This window comes from Coregonus clupeaformis, chromosome 37, assembly GCF_020615455.1.
Source record: "Coregonus clupeaformis isolate EN_2021a chromosome 37, ASM2061545v1, whole genome shotgun sequence".
Taxonomy (NCBI): domain Eukaryota; kingdom Metazoa; phylum Chordata; class Actinopteri; order Salmoniformes; family Salmonidae; genus Coregonus; species Coregonus clupeaformis.
Window position 1 is genome coordinate 35345169 of NC_059228.1, and position 20107 is coordinate 35365275.

The 20107-nt window shown below is 40.7% G+C and overlaps 1 protein-coding gene across 3 annotated transcripts in view; it reads right to left on the minus strand.

The window, feature by feature from the left end:
• Positions 1-20107, minus strand: part of daam2 (dishevelled associated activator of morphogenesis 2) — a 215432-nt gene that overhangs the window by 54685 nt on the left and 140640 nt on the right. For all 3 annotated transcript variants that reach the window (XM_045211645.1, XM_045211643.1, XM_045211644.1), the window contains exon 5: positions 15473-15567. In XM_045211645.1, coding sequence (XP_045067580.1) covers positions 15473-15567 — 95 coding nt within the window. The remainder of the gene's footprint in view (positions 1-15472; positions 15568-20107) is intronic.

Here is a 20107-nt window from a genome sequence, read left to right on the forward strand (position 1 = left end):
GGACATCCAACGATGCCTAATCCTCAACAGTGAAAACAGTCCCCCCTCTACATACCAACATCATCCAACCATTCACTAATTTTCTCACTCTCTTTCTTGTTCCCTCATTCTTTCTCTCCTCTTGTTCATTCTCTCTCCTCTTTCTCTCCTCTTTTAGGTCAAAATAGTTCATCTTAACAAAGGAAATAGAGGTACTAAAGGTACAGACAAATAGCAATAAAAACTGTAACAGAGGCACATAATAAGTTAGAGGAAAAACAAAAAGAAATGGAGGAACTTATTCAAGAAAGATCAAGTGAAATATACAGTGCCCTCCACTAATATTGGCACCCTTGGTAAATATGAGCAACAAAAAAAAAAACTGTCTTTATCGTTTATCCTCTTGGTCTTTCATTCAAAATATTCACAAAAATCTAACCTTTAATTAAAGTAAAATCATAACACTAATATTTTTCTCATATATGTGTGCCACAATTATTGGCACTCCTTCATTCAATACTTTGTGCAACCTCCCTTTGCCAAGATAACAGCTCTGAGTCTTCTCCTATAATGCGTAATGAGGTTGGAGAACACATGGCAAGGGATCTGAGACCATTCCTCCATACAGAATCTCTCCAGATCGTTCAGATTCCGAGGTCCACGCTTGTGGACTCTCCTCTTCAGCTCATCCCACAGGTTTTATATGGGGTTTAGTTCAGGGGACTGGGATGGCCATGGCAAAACCTTGATTCTGTAGTAAGTGAAGCATTTTTGTGCTGATTTTGAGGTGTGCTTTGGATCATTGTCCTGCTGGACGATCCAACCATGGCCCAGTTTAAGCTTCCTAGCAGAGGCAGTCAGGTTTTGATTTAATATCTGCTGGTACTTGATGGAGTCCATGATACCATGTATCCTATGGAAGAAAAACAGTCCCACAACATCAACAATCCACCAACATACTTCACAGTAGGGATGAGGTACTTTTCTGCATGGTTATCTTTCTGTCTACGTCAAACCCACCTCTGGTGTTTGTTTCCAAAAAGGTCTGTTTTGGTCTTATCTGACCATAGAACCCGGTCCCATTGATAGTTCCAGTAACATTTGGCAAAACTGTAGGCGCTTGAGTTTGTTGTTTGATGACAGCAAAGGCTTTTTTATGGCAACCCTCCCAAACAACTTGTGGTTATGTAGGTGGCGTCTGATCGTAGTTTTGGAGACTTTCTGACCCCAAGACCCAACTAACGTCTGCAATTCTCCAGCTGTGATCCTTGTAGATTTTTTGGCCACTCGAACCATCCTCCTCACCGTGCGTGTGGTCAATATAGACACACGTCCTCTTCCAGGCCGATTGTTAACATCTCCAGTTGCTTTAAACTTCTCAATTATTGCCCTGATAGTGGAAATGGGCATTTTCAACCGTTGAGGTATTTTCTTATAGCGATTTCCTGATTTGTGCAGCTCAACAACCTTTTGTCGCACATCATTACTGTATTCTCGGGTCTTTCCCATAGTGATGGATGACTATGGGAACTTGGCCTGTGTGTCACCTCATATTTATACCCCAGTGAAACAGGAAGCCATGGCTTACCACTTAAGTGTTCCTAATCACTCATGTGAACTTAAAAACATAAAATATGAATGGGAATATATTTCAGTTCGATTATACTCATACGAATTACTAGGGGTGCCAATAATTGTTGCACAAATGATTCTGAGAAAAATATTTATTTCTTTTATTTCACATTTATTTTTTTGAATCATTTTACATCAATTAAAGGTTTGATTTTTTTAAATATTTTGAATGAAAGACCAAGAGGATAAACAGCAAAGATTTCTTTCACAGCCCATTTTTCTCATATTTACAAAGGGTGCCAATATTAGTGGAGGGCACTGTATTACACAAAATAAAGTGAACTGGATGGAATATGGGGGAAAATGCACAAAATTGTTACAAATGACAATCATCAAAGATTCAACAAACAATATTTTGAAAAAGGAAGCAAAGTAATTTAAGCATATGTTTTCATTTGTCTCCTCCAGCTCCACTAAATGAAGTTAATTGCAAGGATTTTTTTTCTATTAATAGTACAAAATTAACAGCTATACAGAAAAACTCATCTGAAGGCCTAATTACAGAGGAGGGACTTCTAGATGCAATTAAAGTCTTCAAGTCCGGGAAAACTCCAGGGCTGGATGGCATATCAGTTGAGGTACATCGCATTCGGATAGTATTCAGACCCCTTGACTTTTTCCACATTTTGTTACGTTACAGCCTTATTCTAAAATGGATTCAATTGTTTTTTCCCCCTCATCTACACACAACACCCCATTATGACAAAGCAAAAAACGTTTTTTAGACATTTTTGCAAAAACGGAAATATCATATTTACAGTGGCTTGTGAAAGTATTAACCCCCCTTGGCATTTTTCCTGTTTTGTTGCCTTACAACCTGGAATTAAAATGGATTTTTGGGGGGTTTGCATCATTTGATTTACACAACATGCCTACCACTTTGAAGATGCAAAATATTTTTTATTGTGAAACAAACAAGAAATAAGACAAGAAAACAGAAAACTTGAGCGTGCATAACATTTCATCCCCCCAAAGTCAACACTTTGTAGAGCCACCTTTTGCAGCAATTACAGCTGCAAGTCTCTTTGGGTATGTCTCTATAAGCTTGGCACATCTAGCCACTGGGATTGTTGCCCATTCTTCAAGGCAAAACTGCTCCAGCTCCTTCAAGTTGGATGGGTTCCGCTTGTGTACAGCAATCTTTAAGTCATACCACAGATTCTCAATTGGATTGAGGTCTGGGCTTTGACTAGGCCATTCCAAGACATTTCAATGTTTCCCCTTAAACCACTCGAGTGTTGCTTTAGCAGTATGCTTAGGGTCATTGTCCTGCTGGAAGATGAACCTCCGTCCCAGTCTCAAATCTCTGGAAGACAAACAGGTTTCCCTCAAGAATTTCCCTGTATTTAGCCGCATCCATTATTCCTTCAATTCTGACCAGTCTCCCAGTCCCTGCCGATGAGAAACATCCCCACAGCATGATGCTGCCACCACCATGCTTCACTGTGGGGATGGTGTTCTCGAGGTGATGAGAGGTGTTCGGTTTGCGCCAGACATAGCGTTTTCCTTGATGGCCAAAAAGCTCAATTTTAGTCTCATCTGACCAGAGTACCTTCTTTCATATGTTTGGGGAGTCTCCCACATGCCTTTTGGCGAACACAAAATGTGTTTGTTAATTTTTTTTCTTTAAGCAATGGCTTTTTTCTGGCCACTCTTCCATAAAGCCCAGCTCTGTGGAGTATACGGCTTACAGTGTTCCTATGGACATATACTCCAATCTCCGCTGTGGAGCTTTGCAGCTCATTAAGGGTTATCTTTGGTCTCTTTGTTGCCTCTCTGATTAATGCCCTCATTGCCTGGTCCGTGAGTTTTGGTGGGCGGTCCTCTCTTGGCAGGTTTGTTGTGGTGCCATATTCTTTCCATTTTTTAATAATGGATTTAATGGTGCTCCGTGGGATGTTCAAAGTTTCAGATATTGTTTTATAACCCAAACCTGATCTGTACTTCTGCCCCTTGCTTAGTGGTGTTGCAGACTCTGGGGCCTTTCAGAACAGGTGTATATATACTGAAATCATGTGACAGATTATGTGACACTTAGATTGCACACAGGTGAACATAATTTAACTAATTATGTGACTTCAGAAGGTAATTGGTTGCACCAGATCTTATTTAGGGGCTTCATAGCAAAGGGGGTGAATACATATGCACGCACCACTTTTCCGTTATTTATTTTTTTGAATATTTTGAAACAAGTTTACCATTACATGAAATCCAAATAAAAATCAACAAAATAGGAAAAACGCTAAGGGGGATGAATACTTTTGCAAGGCACTGTACATACGTATTCAGACCCTTTACTCAGTACTTAGTTGAGCACCTTATGCAGCGATTACAGCCTCAAGTCTTTTTGAGTATGACGCTCATTCTTCTCTGCAGATCCTCTCACGCTGTGCCAGGTTGGATGGGGAGCGTCGCTGCACAGCTATTTTCAGGTCTCTCAGAGATGTTCGATCGGGTTCAAGTCCAGGCTCTGGCTGGGCCACTTAAGGACATTCAGAGACTTGTCCCAAAGCCACTCCTGTATTGTCTTGGCTGTGTGCTTAGGGTCGTTGTCCTGCTGGAAGGTGAACCTTGGCCCCAGTCAGAGGTCCTGAGCGCTCTGGAGTAGGTTTTCATCAAGGATCTCTTTGTACTTTGCTCCGTTCATCTTTCCCTCGATCCTGACTAGTGTCCCAGTCCCTGCCGCTGAAAAACATCCCCACAGCATGATGTTGCCGCCACCATTTTTCGCCGTAAGGATGGTGCCATGTTTCCTCCAGACGTGACTCTTGGCATTCAGACTTTATTATTACTGCTACTGCTGCATAAGGCTATAAAACTGCCACAACAAGTTGATCCCTGCAATGCAAGAATTTATTTTGAAACCCATCCGCCAAATCCATCCATTCAGCACGGTTCTTCCTCTCAAGTGCTCCTTCTTGAGGAGATTTGCCTTATCATCTGTGACGAGTACTGAGTATACGAAGAGGCAGGATGCAGACGCAGGAATTAACAAGGTCAAGGTATACTTAAACAACGACAAAGAGAAATAACAAAGATAGAGTACACGACACACAGCTAAACAATCAAACACAACATCATAGGGAACAGTCCAGGGCTAAATAGGGGTGGTGATGAGATGACGAGGTGCAGGTGCGCTGGAGGTGATTAGGGTGCGTTGGGTTTCTATTCCGGTGGTGCTCTCAGACCGGTGGCTCAGTAGACCGGCGAATCAGAGCGCCGGAGGGGAGCAACGGGAGGAGACATCATCAAATGAATAGGTTGTTGTCATCGGTGCTATTGAAAATCGTATCGCTTCCTTAAGTTTCAGTAAACCAAGTTTATTATCTCTACATTTTATTTTGGAGATTAAATATATATTTTTCCCTGTTATTGTTAACGGTAGGTTATAATAAGTGAAATATTTCAATTGAAGGCCTATCACAAGCCTCTTTTTGTAGTCGATTCTGGTAGGCTAATAAATAAAATGCTGTTCACAGCATAAACCAGCCTATTATCTTGGAAGTTCATTCATTTATTGGTGATGGATACTTTAATTGTATGTTTAGGCTACTTTTAAAGCTTTCACATAGGCTACTTCTCTGCCAGAGCGGGTGAGAACTAGTCATACCAGTAAGTGCGGTCTAAGGGATTCCCTTATGATATCACGTTTCCTCCCTGCATTGATTCTATTGATGGAAAAACTTTGTTTACCTCTTGTCGCATTCAACATTTCATTCTACCTCACAATCAAGGACGGCTGTGTATTCCCTCCAGCAGTCAAGTGTAGGCCTATGACTATGTAGCCTTGTGACACTGACCTACTGGACTCTGTGCTTGACCCTACTTAAATCTAATAGAGTACTATGGTATGTTGGAATCTCATTATCTTTGTGCAGATGGCAGTATTGAGCCATGAACCAAGGGCCTACTTGTTCTTTCTCCAATCAAATCTAAATATTTTCAAATAAATTCCATTCTCCTTTTTCGTGTTCATATTATGACTATATTCCCACTAATATTCCTTTATGTAAATAACATATGTAGCCTAGCCCATAGGCCTATATGTTTTAAAGGGGTCAAATAACTTCTTAAAATTAAGCATATTAATCCGATTTACAAAGGGTGTAGAGCCTAACTGGCATACATAAGCAGTGCGTGAGTTTCAAGTTTGGGGAAGATAATTTTCACCATAAAAATGCACCTTTATAATAAAAAGCATTACATTCATAATTGCATTTGCGATCACTTTTGATAATGTTTTTTTCTGCTAATGGAACATTCGTGCTTATGGCCTACTACCATGTGCGCATTGCTGCGCTTATAATGTGAAGAAATAGCCTAATAGTTTATCAACATTTTAAGCAAAATGTTCTGATATGTTGTGTCAGCCACATTACATAAAAAAAGGTTTATTGATGCTAGTAGTTGTATTAATTTGGGATCTATCGCATCCCACAACTGTCCCAGACTTGGTTTGGAATATCTATTTCTCGCACAGAATAGGTCAACTTTTGTACTAAGGGGGATAGTATATTGACATAGGGTAGTGCTTTTGCTGTTCGTTAGGCCTACTCATCCTGTTGGCTGACGAAAAGTAAATGTGGACAGTTCTTCAAATATCTTCAATATGCACCTCGAAATTGGATAAGGACGTGCGCAGTTGAGTCTGTCTTCTTAACTTGTAGCCTGTGAGAAAGACCCGATCACGTGACGGGCATTGGCTAATAAGAATTGAGATATCTGAGAGATCCATGTGAGTGAGAGACGCTTCGGATTGCGCAGCACACTCATGGAGAAGGGCACATCGCAGCAAAATGCATGGATTTTTCTAGGGTGCATTACAAGCCACAAAGGGGATGCTTCCGTGCTTGTCCAATTGGGAATGAGAGACTATTGAAGTGTGTACAGCCTGCGCAAAAAAACAAAGCAGAGCTCATGCCTTTCAAGCTACTTTTTTCAAATCATCATTAGAGTCTCATCATGCAGCCTTACAATGTATTAAAATTCAAAACATATAGCCCAACGTTTGTAGAACAACTAAAGTTACATTAATAACTCTAAATTAAGCATATAGGAGTACCTATTTCTTTGTTAACTGCTCAACACAGAATAGCCGCATGTGCACACTCCCTCAAATCGTTTGGAGAAAAAATGTATATTTTATTTAGCTTTGTTCAATTGTACTCTTTATACTATAAAATACTATAAAATAATGCCATGGAATTATAAGCAAATCTTCTCTGCTAAATGAACTAGTGTAACCCACAGCCATTTGGCATATCCACATCAGGATCTAACATAAGGACAACTCACGAGTATGCTATTCTTTTCTTCTGAAATAGACTACATTTTCTTCATATTATGCTTCTTTAGACCTGTCAAAAATAAATAATGGATTTATTGTGAAGGTGTAGGCTATATTAAATTGATTTATTATACTTTTTTAAATGGCTTGTAGGCTATGTGTGGAAGCCAGGAGAGGCTAAATGTGTTTATATTAATTAACGGTCAATTACCCTGAGACCGACAGTTAATTGCGTGACAATCACCGGCTGACGAACTTTCGTGACCACCACAGCCCTGTGTGTGATCATGGGTTCCTAAATCTTGATATTTACAGTATATTTGTATCAAACGTTCGTCAGCTCAAGCCAGTGGACCAGTGGCAAAGACTCTAACCAAAGCCCACACGAATCGGATCAAAAGAGACTGTCAGTCCTTACTCTCTGAACTTGTGTGTGGTCAGATTTTCTTTTAACGTTTCTCATTTTATTTGCAGCTTAAAGACCAGAGCTTACTCTGACCATTTTTAGTTCTCACCCCCTCCATCTCCTTCTCTGTTTTAGCTATTTTTAGATGTTGTTTACTCTATGACTGTCATAAAAATGCAGGTCCTGGGTTTGTGAGAGAGTTGCTTGGGCACATCTATAAACATTCTCTGTGACATATTTATTTATTAGATTCAGAGATGTTATTTAACCTGGTCATTTATTCATTATTTATCCTCCCAAGCCTTATCTCCGAATCTAACATGGAAAAACTATGGGCCACAACCATGATATGTTTGAGGACTACATGGGATGTGCGCATGTTTGTGCACACGTGTACGCACGTACACATGCGCACAAACATGTGCACACCACATGTAGTCCTTACACATATTATGGCGTGAACATGTGCAGCGTGAGGGTATTTTTCTGTCATACATATGTACAGTACCCTTCCCCAGATCTGTGCTTCGACACAATCCTGTCTCGGAGCTCTACGGACAATTCCTTCAACCTCATGGCTTGGTTTTTGCTCTGACATGCAGTGTCAACTGTGGGACCTTATATAGACAGGTGTGTGCCTTTCCAAATCATGTCCAAAAAATTGAATTTACCACAGGTGGACTCCAATCAAGTTGTAGAAACATCTCAAGGATGATCAATGGAAACAGGATGCACCTGAGCTCAATTTCGAGTATCATAGCAAAGGGTCTGAATACTTATGTAAATAAGGTATTTTTTAATTTAATGTCATTTTTTGTGCAACAATGTCTAAAAACCTGTTTCGATTTGTCATTATGGGGTATTTTAATAATTAAATAAATAATGCAGCGTGAGGGTATTTTTCTGTCATACATATGTATTTTTCAGTCATACATAATGCATTTTGTGTAGATTGATGAGGATTTTTGATTTATTTAATCCATTTTAGAATAAGGCTGTAACATAACAAAATGGAAGGGGTCTGAATACTTTCCGAATGCACTGTATACCTCTACTGGTATGCCATAAAGCCCTGGGGTTTTTCCAGACTGAAAGGATTTAATAGCCTCAGAAATGTCCTCTGTAATTTGGCATTTGCACCGATCTTTTTGTGGATTTGTTAATTTTTCAGTTTTTGCTTACAGTATTCCTTACAGTAATCGTCATTCAGATGGTACCTTAACCGTCATTCTGTAGTACCATTTTTATTGCCATCTACACTACCGTTCAAAAGTTTGGAGTCACTTAGAAATGTCCTTGTTTTCTAAAGAAAATCAATTTTTTTGTCCATTAAAATAACATTAAATTGATCAGAAATACAGTGTAGACATAGTTAATGTTGTAAATGGCCATTGTAGCTGGAAACGGCTGATTTTGAATAGAATACGCCTCACAGGTCCTCAACTGGTAGCTTCATTAAATAGTACCCGCAAAACACCAGTCTCAACGTCAACAGTGAAGAGGCGACTCCGGGATGCTGACCTTCTAGGCAGAGTTGCAAAGAAAAAGCCATATCTCAGACTGGCCAATAAAAAGAAAAGATGAAGATGGGCAGTCTGAGATATGGCTTTTTCTTTGCAACTCTGCCTAGAAGGTCAGCATCCCGGAGCCAGTTTGCGCTGTTCTGTGAAGGGAATAGTACACAGCGTTGTACGAGATCTTCAGTTTCTTGGCAATTTCTCGCATGGAAAAGCCTTAATTTCTCAGAACAAGAGTAGACTGACGAGTTTCAGAAGAAAGTTATTTGTTTCTGGCCATTTTGAGCCTGTAATCGTACCTACAATTGCTGATGCTCCAGATATTCATCTAGCCTCAAGAAGGCCAGTTTTATTGCTTCTTTAATCAGCACAACATTTTTCAGCTGTGCTAACATAATTGCAAAAGGGTTTTCTAATGATCAATTAGGCTTCTAAAATGATAAACTTGGATTAGCAAACACAACGTGCCATTGGAACACAGGACTGATGGTTGCTGATAATGGGCCTCTGTACACCTATGTAGATATTCCATAAAAAAATCAGCCATTTCCAGCTACAATAGCCATTTAAGACATTAATAATGTCTACACTGTATTTCTGATCAATTTGATGTTATTTTAATGGACAAAAAAAATGCTTTTCTTTCGAAAACAAGGACATTTCTAAGTTACCCCAAACTTTTGAACGGTAGTGTACCTGTACTGTTAGTTCCTGTATTTCTCTTGTTAGCCCCGTCTCTTTATACAGAAACTGCTTTTTCTTTACTGATGAATATTGAATTGAATGACCTCTGAATGTATATTTAAAGGTATCCCAAACAATAAGGGGATTTTCTGAACCTATATTGTACTGGAAAAATGCAGATATAAATTATTTTCTTTCCTCCAGTAGACTTTGATAAAATGTCTAATATTCCCTTCCAAGTGGAAATTATGTAAGAGTTATGTGAAGGGCAATTAGATGATGGTCGAATCTCATACCGTCTCCTATCAATACTTTTTTAACCTTTGATGCAAGAGAGAGAAGGAGACAAGAAAGTAGTCAACACAACTAGCTTGATTAAGTCTCCTCCATGTATATCTCACTAGGTCAGGGTTTTTTAGTCTCCAAATATCCACTATTTCTAATGTGTCCATAATATTTGTGATCTCCTTAAGGGCACAAGGATGATAGTTTGTAGAGTGATTTACTTTACGGTAAATAGAGTTACTTAACACTCTGTTATAGTCTCCCACCATAATGATTTGATCGTTTGTTGCCTTTAAATTCAACAGATTGGTATAAATATTGGATGATCCTGATTTGAACCATTTAGATTAATTAGACAAATCTGTTTTTCTCTAGGATTTGGCTAATCCTAGAGGAAAACCTGGTTCAGTCTGCTTTACACCAGACACTGGGAGATGAATTCACCTTTCAGCAGGACAATAACCTAAAACACAAGGTCAAATATACACTGGACTTGCTTACCAAGAAGACAGTGAATGCTCCTGAGTGGCAGAGCTACAGTTTTGAATTAAATGTACTTGGAAATCTATAACAAAACTTGAAAATGGTTGTCTAGCAATGATCAACAACCAATTTGACAGAGCTTGAAGTATTCTGAAAAGAATAATGGGCAAATGTTGCACAATCCAGGTGTATTCACTAGGTCATTACGGGGTATTGTATGTAGATGGGTGAGAAAAAAAAAATACATTTAATCCATTTTGAATTCCAGCTGTAACAACAAAATGTGGAATAAGTCAAGGAGTATGAATACTTTCTGAAGGCACTGTATATACTGGACATTTGCATAAATGTGTATAAAATAACCCACCAACAGTAACTCTTGAACTGTCCAAGCTAGAGACACCAAACCGACTTTTACATATTCAGACTATCCTGACTTCAAACTTTTATCAACTATAACTACACTGAGTATACCAAACACTAGGCCCAACTTCCTAATATTGAGCTTTTTCGAAAGCGTTCCGCAGGGATGTTGGCCCATGTTAATAATAATAATAATAATAATAATAATAATATGCCATTTAGCAGATGCTTTTATCCAAAGCGACTTACAGTCATGTGTGCATACATATTTACGTATGGGTGGTCCCAGGGATCGAACCCACTACCCTGGCGTTACAAGCGCCATGCTCTACCAATTGAGCTACAGAGGACCACATGTTGACTCCAATGCTTCCCACAGTTGTGTTAAGTTGGCTGGATGTCCTTTGGGTGGTGGACCATTCTTGATACAAAAGGGAAACTGTTGAGCGTGGAAACCCAAGCAGCGTTGCAGTTCTTGACACAAACCAGATTGCCTGGCACCTACTAACATACCCAGTTCAAAGGCACTTAAATTTTTTGTCTTGCCCATTCACCCTCTGAATGACACACATACACAGTCCAGGTCTCAATTGTCTCAAGGCTTAAAAATCCTTTAACCTGTCTCCTCTCCTTCATCTACATTGATTGAAGTGGATTTAACAAGTGACATCAATAAGGGATCATAGCTTTCACCTGGATGCACCTGGTCAGTCTATGTTAGTGGTTCCCAACTCGAGTCCTCGAGTACCCCCAACAACACACATTTTTGTTGTAGCCCCGGACAAACATACCTGATTCAACTCATTGAGGGCCTGATGATTAGTTGACTAGTTGAATCAGGTGTGCTTGTCCGGGGGCTACAATAAAAATGTGTACTGTTGGGGGTACTCGAGGACCAGAGTTGGGAACCACTGGTCTATGTCATGGAAAGAGCAGGTGTTGTTAATGTTTTGTATATAAATGTCCCTTACATTTGCATAAAATAACCCACCAACAGTAACTCTTGAGCGGTTCAAACTAGAGACACCAAACCATGTTCATGCTATCCTATCCACTTCCACAGAAATACTTTCAAAGAAGAAAGATTGTGTGACTTCATGGAAAAATGACCATCTAGTTAACGAAATGCAAATGAAAAAAGTGAGAAGAGACGAATATAGAGGAGAGGAGAAGTGGGGAAGAGAGGAATGTAGGAATATACAGTGCATTCGGAAAGTATTCAGACCCCTTCATTAAAAAAAAAAAATTCACATTACAGCCTTATTCTAAAATGGATTAAATAACACATTTTACAGTACCCCATAATGACAAAGTGAAAAGAGGTTTTTAGAGATTTTTGCAAATGTATTAAAAATAAAAAACATATTTACATAAGTATTCAGACCCTTTGCTATGAGACTCAAAATTGAGCTCAGGTGCATCCTGTTTCCAATGATCATTACATTTTACATTTACATTTACGTCATTTAGCAGACGCTCTTATCCAGAGCGACTTACAAATTGGTGCATTCACCTTATGATAGCCAGTGGGACAACCACTTTACAATTTTTATATATTTTTTTATTATTATTTATTATTATTTATTAATTATTATTATTATTATTATTATTATTATTATTATTATTATTTTGTGGGGGTGGGGTGGGGTGGTGGGGGGGGGGTAGAAGGATTACTTTAATACAATCCCAGGTATTCCTTAAAGAGGTAGGGTTTCAAGTGTCTCCGGAAGGTGGTCAGTGACTCCGCTGTCCTGGCGTCGTGAGGGAGCTTGTTCCACCATTGGGGTGCCAGAGCAGCGAACAGTTTTGACTGTGCTGAGCGGGAACTGTGCTTCCGCAGAGGTAGTGGGACCAGCAGGCCAGAGGTGGAAGAACGCAATGTCCTCGTTTGGGTGTAGGGACTGATCAGAGCCTGAAGGTAAGGAGGTGCCGTTCCCCTCACATCTCCAAAGGCAAACACCATGGTCTTGTAGCAGATGCGAGCTTCAACTGGAAGCCAGTGGAGTGGGCGGAGGAGCGGGGTGACGTGAGAGAACTTGGGAAGGTTGAACACCAGACGGGCTGCAGTGTTCTGGATGAGTTGTAGGGGTTTAATGGCACAGGCAGGGAGCCCAGCCAACAGCGAGTTGCAGTGATCCAGACGGGAGATGACAAGTGCCTGGATTAGGACCTGTGCCACTTCCTGTGTAAGGTAGGGTCGTACTCTGCGAATGTTGTAGAGCATGAACCTACAGGATCGGGTCACAGCTTTGATGTTAGCAGAGAACGACAGGGTGTTGTCCAGGGTCACGCCAAGGTTCTTTGCACTCTGGGAGGAGGACACAATGGAGTTGTCAACCGTGATGGCGAGATCATCCTTGAAGATGTTTCTACAACTTGATTGGAGTCCACCTGTGGTAAATTCAATTGATTGGACATGATCTGGAAAGGCACACAACTGTCTATATAAGGTCCCACAGTTGACAGTGCATGTCAGAGCAAAAACCAAGCCTTGAGGTCGAAGGAATCGTCCGTAGAGCTCCGAGACAGGATTGTGTCGAGGCACAGATCTGGGGAAGGGTACCAAAACATTTCTGCAGCATTGAAGGTCCCCAAGAACACAGTGGCCTCCATCATTCTTAAATGGAAGAAGTTTGGAACCACCAAGATTTTTCCTAGAACTGGCCGCCCGTCCAAACTGAGCAATCGGGGGAGAAGTGCCTTGGTCAGGGAGGTGACCCAGAACCCAATGTTCACTCTGACAGAGCTCCAGAGTTCCTCTGTGGAGATGAGAGAACCTTCCAGAAGGACAACCATCTCTGCAGCACTCCACCAATCAGGCCTTTATGTTAGAGTGGCCAGATAGAAGCCACTCCTCAGTAAAAGTCAAATGACAGCCCGCTTGGAGTTTGCCAAAAGGCACCTAAAAGGACTCTCAGACCATAAGAAACAAGATTCCCTGGTCTGATGAAACCAAGATTGAACTCTTTGGCCTGAATGCCAAGTGTCACATCTGGAGGAAACCTGGCACCATCCCTACGGTGAAGCATGGTGGTGGCAGCATCATGCTGTGGGGATTTTTTTCAGCTGCAGGGACTGGGAGACTAGTCAGGATCTAGGGAAATATGAAAATAGCAAAGTACAGAGAGATCCTTGATGAAAACCTGCTCCAGAGCACTCAGGACCTCAGACTGGGGCGAAGGTTCACCTTCCAACAGGACAATGACCCTAAGCACACAGCCAAGACAAAGCAGGAGTGGCTTCGGGAAAAGTCTCTGAATGTCCTTGAGTGGCCTAGCCAGAGCCCGGACTTGAACCGGATCGAACATCTCTGGAGAGACCTGAAAATAGCTGTGCAGCGACGCTCCCCATCCAACCTGACAGAGCTTGAGAGGATCTGCAGAGAATAATGGGAGAAACTCCCCAAATACAGGTGTGCCAAGCTTATAGAGTCATACCCAAGAAGACTTGGGGCTGTAATCGCTGCCAAAAGTGCTTCAACAAAGTACTTAGTAAAGGGTCTGAATACTTATGTAAATGTAATATTTAAGTTTTTTATTTTTTATACATTTACAAACATTTCTAAAAACCTGTTTTTGCTTTGTCATTATGGGGTATTGTGAGTATGAAAAATGTATGCACTCACTAACTAAGTCGCTCTGTATAAGAGTGTCTGCTAAATGACTAAAATGTAAATGTGTTTAGATTGATGAGGGGAAAAAACTATTTAATCCATTTTAGAATAAGGCTATAACATAACAAAATTTGGAAAAAGTCAAGGGGTCTGAATACTAGGTACTTTGAAGTGGAAGAGTGGAAAACAGAACGATGTACTCACTCCAACAGAATTGGTATTGTGAACATTATAGAGTAGATTGTTAATGTCATATAGCTAATGACAAGAATAGTCAGGTAAATATTTCAGTTTTTCTGGTGTTTTTTAACCCTGTTTGGAGTTGCTCTAGAAATGAAACTAAGGGAATACAGCTGGTTTCTTGTAATGTACGATTGTGAGGCTAAAACAATCCTTTATACAAATAATTAATTCTTAGAGCTATTTGTGGAAATTCACATTATAGGATATCTTAGCCTACATTTGTGCATTCCTCATCCTGCTCACAAATGAACTTTCATACTTCTTGCCTCCTTAACATCCTCATAAGTATTAGCGCTGTGGTTCTGTTTTATGTTACTTTGTTCTACAAAATGAAAGACTACTAGCCAAAGGTGGTCAGGAGCAATAAGGCTAGGGCCAATCACCCTGTCCACCTCAACATGACACACACACACGCGCGCACGCACACACACACACACACACACAAACCCAGACGTGACCCAGACACCGTGGTCCTCGTGGGCATATGTCACTCCACACTTAAGGCTGACGCTGCACTGGCCCCTGGGAGAAAACTCAACACCCCCCATCTCGGTCCAGACCATTACATCACACAACTGGCACAGACAGACGGACATGCTCCTGATGGTGGGAGATTTTATATTGGCTGGGCTGTCTAAACCTCCTCACATGTTTCTTTGTGGTTGATCAATGAGATCTCAAAGCTGCTGCTGAATGTGTCAAACAGAGGAGAGGGGAATTGCACTGCCTAATAAAGAGAGTGAAAGCTTTTCTAGTGATGAAAATGATCCCATATACAGTATATACTGTAAGTAATGAAGTGGATAGACCTACCTTGTGACACAGTGCTCTCTTATGGAGAGACATTGTGATGGAGCCATTTAACTTGACCATAGAGTGTGGTGAGTAACAAGAGCGTCATCCTAAAGTAGATAGGTGTAAGATGAGGATGAACAGCTGTTATTGACTGAATGTATGCCGGCTGTGGTTCAAATCCCTACCTCATTGGCTGAGTCCGAAGCGCTGTTTTCAGGTCCTCCACCACTTTGTTCCTCATCTCCATCTCCTCCTCGTCAAAGGCGAACAGGGTCTGCATCTGCACAATGACAAAACAAACCCCATGACACAGCAGAAAAAACGATGATAACAGTATTTTAAAGGAGAACCTTTGATTCTGGCTTAATTGAAGGGTGTCAGAATTATCTTTATCACAACTGCACAATAAGGAACACAATATCAGTTTATCATTGGAGTTCTCCATTAAGTTTGACTTTCGGTTGGTGGGGTGGGGCGACCAAGCTAGATTGTGTGCAGACCAGGGTTCAAATGCATGTGTAATTGAGTATCTGGTATTTGAAATACTTTTTCTGTTTATTTGAGTATTTTCAATTGCACAGCCCAAAACAGGTGTTTTTGTTTGAGTGAAGGCCAGGTGGTCTGCCAAGTTGTATTTGACAGGATTTTCGCATGCTTGTTTCAAGTATCATTTTCGGATGCCTGGGTTGAATGGATAAGAATGTATTTTAGTCAGTATACTTGGATATTTAAAATGTATTTCCATGTGTATTTCCAGGTACATTGAAGTGTTTAACTACTTGTATTTTCAAGTGGACGATGTCTGAATACTTGCTTTGAATGTACACTACGAGTCAAAAGTTTGTACACACCTACTCATTCAAGGGTTTTTCTTAATTTTTACTATTTTTTTTTACATTGTAGTCATAATGTAGTAAACAAAAAAGTGTTAAACAAATCAAAATATATTTTATATTTGAGATTCTTCAAATAGCCACCCTTTGCCTTAATGACAGCTTTACACACTCTTGGCATTCTCTCAACCAGCTTCACCTGGAATGCTTTTCCAACAGTCTTGAAGGAGTTCCCACCTATTCTGAGCACTTGTTGGCTGCTTTTCCTTCACTCTGCGGTCCGACTCATCCCAAACCATCTTAATTGGGTTGAGGTCGGGGATTGTGGAGGCCAGGTCATCTGATGTAGCACTCCATCACTCTCCTTCTTGGTAAAATAGCCCTTACACAGCCTGGAGGTGTGTTGGGTCATTGTCCTGTTGAAAAACAAATGATAGTCCCACTAAGCCCAAATCAGATGGGATGGCGTGTCGCTGCACAAAGCTGTGGTAGCCATGCTGGTTAAGTGTGCCTTGAATTCTAAATAAAATCACAGACAGTGTCACCAGCAAAGCACCCCCACACCATAACACCTCCTCCTCCATGCTTTACGGTGGGAAATAGACATGCGGAGATCATCCGTTCACCCACACCGTGTCTTACAAAGACACGGCAGTTGGAACCAAAAATATCAAATTTCCAAGGGACAGATTACTACCGGTCTAATGTCCATTGCACGTGTTTCTTTTCCCAAGCAGGTCTCTTCTTCTTATTGGTGTACTTTAGTAGTGGTTTCTTTGCAGCAATTCGACCATGCAGACCTCATTTCCACAGTCCCCTCTGAACAGTTGATTTTGAGATGTGTCTGTTACTTGAACTCTGTGAAGCATTTATTTTGGCTGCAATTTCTGAGGCTCTAATGAACTTATATTCTGCAGCAGAGGTAACTCTGGGTCTTCCATTCCTGTGGCGGTCCTCATGAGAGCCAGTTTCATCCTAGCGCTTGATGGTTTTTGCAACTGCGCTTGAAGAAACTTTCAAAGTTCCTGAGATTTTCTGTATTGACTGACCTTTGTGTCTTAAAGTAATGATGGACTGTCATTTCTCTTTGCTTAATTGAGCTGTTCTTGCCATAATATGGACTTGGTCTTTTACCAAATAGGGCTATCTTCTGTGTACTCCCCCTACCTTGTCACAATACAACTGATTGGCTCAAACGCAATAAGAAGGAAATAAATTCCACAAATTAACTTTTAAGAAAGCACACCTGTTAATTGAAATGCATTCCAGGTGACTACCTCATAAAGCTGGTTGACAGAATGCCAAGAGTGTGCAAAGCGGTCATCAAAGCAAAGGGTGGCCATTTGAAGAATCTCAAATATAACATATTTTTTGATTTGTTTAACACTTTTTTGGTTACTACATGATTCCATATGGGTTATTTCATAGTTTTGATGTCGTCACTATTATTCTACAATGTAGAAAATAATCAAATTAAAGAAAAACCCTGGAATGAGTAGGTGTGTCCAAACTTTTGACTGGTACTGTATGTGGAAGTGGTTAGTATATTTGGAATAGTATTTGAACCCAGGACTGATTGTGTACAAAGAGAGCTCTACATTGTGCTGTTGCTGTGTGTAAGGGATAATCAACGAGGGGCTATGCATTCTATGGAAAATTATGAACGACGTGGAAGGTGTGTTCCACGATGCGCTAGCGGAGTGGGAACTGACCTTCCACGGAGTTGCATTATTTTCCAGAGAACGCATAGAGCCCCGAGTTGATTATCCCTTTTATACCATGGCTATAATTTTACACATTTGCCACTAGAAATGTGTACATTTGCCGGTAGAAATGTGTTCAACATCCACTGAAGTAAGTAGCAAGTTTATTAGATAGCTACAGTGGTTGCCGTGGTAACCAAACACACATACTTGTTAGTTAAGCTAACGAAACCATCAGTCCTAGCTTGCTATTATGAAAATCAAATTCAACAATACCAATAATGTTGCTTTCAAAAGCAGCTCAAACAAAACTTGCAAAAATGAACTATAGCCATTGAATTCTACCGTGCAAATATACTGTGCGTTATATGGAAATAATGCACACTAGAATGCCCTTCAAGCCATTCAGAAAGGAGTATTCAACAATGCCATGGTATAGTAAGTATATGTGTAGATCTCTCAGTCATCCATAACACCAGAAAAGCTCTGTATAAAAACATTGCTCACCAATATCTGAGCTCATTATGGGGTACTGTCTCTGTTTTAGGCACCGCAAATCAAACAGATCACATCTTCTCCATTTTCCTGCTATTTTCCTATTACAGAGGCGTAACGCGTTTGAAGCGGCTGTACGACTATGCCAAAAAGTCCCTTAAGGTCTAAGGGCCCGGAGCTGGGTTTCTACTACATTTACATTACATTTTATGTCATTTAGCAGACGCTCTTATCCAGAGCGACTTACAGTTAGTGAGTGCATACATTTTCATACTGGCTCCCCGTGGGAAACGAACCCACAACCCCTAGCAACTGAGCTACAGGGGACTTACGGTAAATCTAAATCTATATTGTATGCCTGTGTGTGTTGGGTGTAGGGTAGAGAGAGACAAAGAGAGAGAGGAAGTTAAAATTGGGATTGGGTTCCTCATGGGGCGCTGTAACAATCCTCCTCGATTCCAATTTGTTAGCTTGTCACCCTCACTATAGGTATTTTTCAGTCAAACTCTGTGAGCTCTTGGTAGAATGGGGCAATGTAGAAGTTGAGAACACTTGGCTTCCTCTGGGCCACCTTGTCATGCACTTTGTCCCATCTTTAGGGTTCATCATCTTGGGTTGATTCCAATGTAGTTTCTGACAGCATGAGGTTGGCACCTGAACTAAACTAACATATGGAATTGTTTTAAGATGGGCATACCAAGGATCCTTTAGCTATTTGATTTTACATTTTAGGACCCTTGTAAGCATCCCAGAAATATATATATATATTTTTTTTTTCTTTTTTCTTTTTGATGCAAACATTGAATTTGGCCTTACTGCCATTAGCCCATAGAAACACATTGAATAACATATTAATATGTAGCAAAAAAGTCAAAACATTTACCAAAAGGAAGTATGTTTTGAAGTGTCTGTCCTATATCTGAGAGATATAAAAAAAATCAGGATACATATATTTTTTACCCATATCTAACCCTTTTTTGGGCCACTAAAGTATGTCCATATCTACTTCTGTTCCTGTGTGCACGCGTGTGTGTAACCTACAGATGTTTCAGTCATAACATCCATCGGGCCGGCTTAGCCTTGTCCAGATGGTTCCGAGGCCCTTGCCAAGCAGTCATGTCTCTGGCTCCTGTTTCTCCAAATGAGTATTTTCATTCTCAATAGGAAGTTGGACGGAGGATTCGGAGAGAGGAGGATCTTTTTGCTCGTGCAGTGAGCCAGTTCACCGTGTCAAACCTACTAGCCAAAATGCTAACTTCCAAATACATCTGGTATTTGTGTGCTAGTGCTAACCTGTGGCCAGACACAGTACCTTACCCTTCTGCACACTATTTCAGGCCTAGAATCTAGCCAGCCAGACACTATGTAAATGCTAGCCTAAAACCAGATGTTTTTTCATACAATGGTCGCCAACCCTGGTCCTAGAGGGCTACAGTATGAGCTGGCTCTTGTACCAATCAAGCAAAACAAATTGTTGAAGTCCAACCCATACCCAGCTAGACATGCTAGCCAAACAGAAACCCTCTCAACTCCATAGGAGAACTCTGAGGTACAGGTTAGAGACACTCAATGTGGCTTGTCAGAACTGGGCGCTAGCTACCATTTTGAGTTGGTGCTTGGTGGCTATTGAATTCTCCACGGGTCAGCCCGTCAGGAAGTCCAGGACCCGGTTACACAGGGCGGGATTCAGACCCAGGGCCTCAAGCTTAATGATGAGCTTGGAAGGTACTATGGTGTTGAATGCTGAGCTATAGTCAATGAACAGCATTCTTACATATGTATTCCTCTT